We start from the raw sequence: 5,135 nt of genomic DNA, 5'->3' as shown, positions 1-5,135 counted from the left end.
ACAACAAGGCCCCCACCAAGTGGTCCACCGCGATAGCAAGTTCGCAACAACAAGGCCCCCACCTAGTGGTCCACCGCGATAGCAAGTTCGAATTGCGGGACTCAGCGTCCGTTATAAAAAAGTGTTCTGTTTTGTGTTTGAGCAAAAATCAAATTAAGTCGTCGAAGTTTCGACAACCTCAATTATTGAATTTTGTATAGCTTCTTTGTTAGTATATAAAGTAAATAAAGATTTTCTAAATTTTTTCTGGGTTTTCTTACGGTTGTTAGTTCAACGTTTGATAACGCGGCACCTTTAAATTGTTTGACGTGATTCTTAAAGTATTGAGCAAAAGTGGTTGAGGCAGAAGGCCCGTAAACGGACCACATTACATAGATTTGTTTTCACATAAGGATCCCTCAGGTTGTGCGGTACACTGAGAGAAAATTCTTTTGATATAATACAAATAACCCGTGGAATTTTGCGAGCCATAAGTAAGTTTAATTGAATTAACAAAATAATCGAATATAGTTTTGTATATATTGACTCAAGTTCCAAACACATTAAATAAAAGGTTATCTATATAAATCTTTAGATGATCTTTTTATTATGTTTTTTTTTTAACTGATAGTACGTTGTTTTATCTATTTTTTGACATCGTTGTCGATAATTTGCGAAAACAGTAATGGTAGTTTGTTTTTAAATTTTTAATTTTAATTAAATTAATTGATAGTACGTTGTTTTATCAATTTTTTGACGTCGTTGTCGATAATTTGCGAAAATAGTAATTTACCCCGAGGTTCAGTGGTACAATTGACGTTTGGTTTTAAATTTTTCGTTTTAATTAAATTAATTTTCGAAAGATGGCCAATGTTAATGACTTTTCGCGGGCGTGTGATGCATTGTTGGAATTCGAAGCGGGCTTCAACAACATGCCGTGTAGCAGCTATGCCATTTTTTCGCTGGAGATCCAAAAGGAGGAACTGAGGCGATCTGGGTCAAGGTGAAGGATGCGTTCGATGACTACTCGAAAAAGGTGTTGGACAACGAAACCGGTCAGGCTGCACTTCGGCTGGCGAAGTGCAGATACCAGGATTGCTACTCAGCATACTTGACGTGCGGTGCATTGATGGGAGAGACGGCTCATAACCTGACATTCACGCAGCAAAGTAGTTCCACTTACCTCCATGTGACACAGAAATTTTTTACGGTGATTACATGTCTTGGCCATCTTTCCGCGATTTGTTTACGGCAATTTATATTAACAATTCGCGTTTGACCCCGGTAGAGAAATTGTACCACTTGAATCAAAAGACCCGTGGTGAGGCGAAAGATATCGTGAAAAAATCGCCTTTAACTAACGACGGTTTCGCGACTGCTTGGCAAAATTTATCCGACCGCTATGAAAATAAGAGGATAATGGTAAATAGCCAACTAAAGATGCTTTTTAACCTACCATCGGTAACGAGCGAACGCGGTACGGAAATTAAAAATTTACAACGGGCAGTTAATAATTGTATATCGGTTTTAGAAATGTACGGGATTGATATCGAGAACTGGGATGCGATCTTTGTGTTCTTAGTATCAAGCCGGTTACCTGATACCACGCTGGCGTTGTGGGAACAAGGCATTGTGAGAAAGGCGGAAATTCCAAGGTGGGAGGAATTAGACAGCTTTCTCACAAGTCGGCTCCAGACGTTAGAAACGGTGTCCGATATCCGAAGTGCACGAGCAATAAAGACTGTACCTAATCGCCAACCCACAACGACGTACGAAAGGAAGGTGCCGGCACACCACGGTCAGTTTTCGCAGCCCGCATGCAGATTATGCCCCGAACAATCTCATGCCCTAAAGGGCTGCCCCAAATTTCTGGCAATGAAAGTTGAGGATCGCCTCAACTTAGACAGAAAACACAACTTGTGTATGAACTGCCTAGCGCATTCACACATCGCGAAGGATTGCGAGAGTCCGTTTAATTGTTGGAGCTGTTATCAGAGGCATCATTCACTACTACATCGAACTTCCGCTCCGCAGAAGGCCAACTCTTCGCAACAGCGAAAACATCCCGAAGTTTACAGTGGATCAAGTGCATCTTGATTCACTGCCCCCTTTAAGGCTAGCCGATGTCAACTTCTACAGGAGTCAGCAAGTGGACTTAATTCTTGGAGCGGATGTCTACCCAGCGGTTATAAAGGGAAATGTGCAACGGAATGTTCTGGGATCACTTGTAGCGCAGGAAACGGAATTTGGATGGATTTTTACGGGACCAGTACCACCTACGACCACAAGGAGTTTCACTACTGCTGTGTCTTATGGCACAGAAACTCCAACCCCCCAGCTAACTCGGTTTTGGGAGTTAGAATAAGTTTCCACCAAAAGGAAAATTACCCCCGAAGATGCATTTTGTGAGGAGTTGTACTCGAAGACGACCACGAGGAATGATCAAGGACGGTATGTGGTGGCTCTACCTTTTCGTCGGGAATTCCCAGACGAAATTAACCTCGGCTTTTCAAGACTGGAGCAGCACGGCAATTCTTGCGCAGCGAGGCCGGTTATATCAGGAAACCAGAGTTGAAAACGGAATACGACCGGGTTCTGACGGAACATATCGAGCTCAACCATATGTGCCCCGTGAGGAAAACAGCGCAACAACCAGCCCACAGGCCGTATTACTTACCACATCACGCCGTCGTGAAACCAGACAGCATAACAACGAAGGTGCGAGTGGTGTTTAACGCGTCTTGTCCCACTTCAAATTGAGTCAGCTTAAATGACATACTATACCCCGGGCCTATTCTGCAAGCGGATTTGGTTTGCTTACTTTTAAAGTGGGGCTTATTCAAATACGTATTTAACGCAGACATCGAGAAGATGTATAGGCAAATTATGCTCCATCAGGAGCATACCCAATTTCAAAGAATTCTTTTCAGAGAATCCCCGGACGAAGAACTTAAGGATTACGAACTTAAGACCGTGACGTTTGGAGTAAACTGCGCTCCATATTTGGCAATGAGGACGCTACACCAGCTCGCAGATGATGTGAAAACGAGATTTCCACTGGCAGCAAAGATTTTGAAGCAGTATATGTATGTCGATGACGTCCGGGCTGGAGCCCACGATTGCACAACTGCAATACAAATGCGATATGAGGCGTGTCCATTAGAAACCGACCTGGAGCAAAAAGCGTACGGGCTCATGCGGCAGGCATTTCCAAGGAAACGGACATTCTGGAGCGGTTTTCAGACTTCTCGCGAGCCATGAGAGTAATTGCGCTAATTTTCCGATTTTTTATAAAAACTCATCCGGTGCATAAGTTGGCCGCTAGTGACGAGACAGACGAAATAACCGCCGATGTAGTAAAGCAGGTAAAATGTCGTCTCATCGTTAATGCACAGAGGCGTCACTACGCAGATGAATACAGGGCCATCAACGTCTCAACGCCAATCAACGCGAAAAGTTCACTTCGCGCTCTCAACCCCTTCCTCGACAGGAACGGAGTTATGAGGGTAGGAGGACGACTGGCGTTAACGAACTTACCTTACACTGAACGATATCCAATAACTCTCCCGTACGACTGCCAGTATTCAAGATTGCTCATATTGAGAATTTTGCGGTCCGAATACTGGATAGGGTGAATGAAAAACTTGATTAAAAATTCAATTCATATCTGTAAGGTTTGTGTTATTTACAGAAAGAAGGCGCGGGAGCATTTGATGGCAGCGTTACCACCGGAACGAACTGAGGTATCCAGACCCTCACCAACACTGGAGTCGACTTCACCGGTCCTTTTGAAATACGGAGTTTCACGGGTCGAGCTTGTCGCATTACCAAGGGCTATGTCTGCGTTTTCGTCTGTTTTGCGACAAAAGCAATACATTTGGAGGCCACCAGCGATTTGTCCACCGCCACATTTTTAGCAGCTTTTGCGCGTTTCGTGTCTAGACGCGGCTGCCCGCAAAATGTGTATTCGGACAATGGAACCAACATTGTAGGGGCAAATAAGGCATTGCAACAGGATTTTAATCTCTTTGTCTCTGCAGCGGCCAACATCACGACCCAGACATACGCTCATCAGGGCATTACGTGGCGTTTTATACCTCAAGGAGCACCTCACATGGGAGGGCTCTGGGAAGCGGGGGTAAAAAGCTTCCAGATGCATTTCAGGAAGGTAGCGAATAACGTGCGCTTTACCAATGAGGAGCTCTCCACGCTTCTGGCAAGAATCGAATCTTAACTTAATTCACGACCAATCAGCCCCATCTCTGAAGACGCGGAATCAATGGAACCTCTAACCCCAGGACACTTTTTAATTGGCACCCCGCTAAAGGCAATCGCTGAACCCGAAATTAAGGAGAACCCGATGTCTATTGTCAACCGGTGGCAAAAGATCAAAGCGATTCACCAGACATTCTGCAGAGAAGGTGGAAAGCAGAATATCTAAAGGAATTGCAGTAGAGAGTGAAATGGCACTCCCCCCAACGAAACCTCGAAGTTGACGATCTAGTCGTCGTAAAAGAGGATAACCTTATCCCAAATGAATAGCGACTTGGCAGAGTAATTAGGGTCTTTTCAGGTCAGGACAGCCGAGTACTAGTCGTAGAAATACGAACGGCACGCGGAATCATAACTCGACCAATTGTAAAATTGGTACTTTTGCCAGATTGACAAAGCAAAATAATAATCGTATCTCTCTTTACAGAACTCAGTAACGCAAAAGGGTACGTGCAACCAAAAGCAACACCCAAACTCACAAGGGCCAATACCGCTGCCCAGTGTGCCGCAGCAACCACCGCCTGGCTTTTTGTCGCGAGATGCGCAGGATGGAACCGGCCGAGAGACTGCGTGCCGTCCTCGTGCACCGCCACTGCGCCAACTGCCTGTCGCCGCATCACACGGCGAAGATTTGCGCATCTCCCCGAAAATGCGAACATTGCCGGGACCGGCTTTATAGCCTCCTCCACCTGGGCGAGGCGCCCCGAGATGAGGAAGACGTGCTACTGGGATTCGGCGAGCCAGAGATCCGTCAAAGACAACCGTTCCGTCCGTACACCATCCGGCCATTCGCCGAAACGAGCGACGAAGGCGAGGTGCTGGAAATCGACGCCAATGAAGAAGACCTCCAACCAGCATCGGATGATGATCCCGAGCTTAGCGCA

At 45.6% G+C, this 5,135-nt stretch overlaps 1 protein-coding gene across 1 annotated transcript in view; it reads left to right on the top strand.

Annotated features, from left to right (window-relative positions):
• Positions 1-4,930, top strand: part of LOC118734935 — an 11,521-nt gene extending 6,591 nt beyond the window's left edge. The window contains exon 2 of the mRNA XM_036464532.1: positions 4,679-4,930. Within this exon, the coding sequence (XP_036320425.1) occupies positions 4,679-4,930 (252 nt within the window). The remainder of the gene's footprint in view (positions 1-4,678) is intronic.
• Positions 4,931-5,135: the final 205 nt, after the last annotated feature.

The sequence above is a fragment of the Rhagoletis pomonella genome, unplaced genomic scaffold (genome assembly GCF_013731165.1).
Source record: "Rhagoletis pomonella isolate Grant_MI unplaced genomic scaffold, Rhpom_1.0 Rhpom_scaffold_00003, whole genome shotgun sequence".
Lineage (NCBI taxonomy): Eukaryota > Metazoa > Arthropoda > Insecta > Diptera > Tephritidae > Rhagoletis > Rhagoletis pomonella.
Note: the sequence above shows the minus strand (reverse complement) of the source record. Positions and strands in the feature narration are given on the sequence as shown.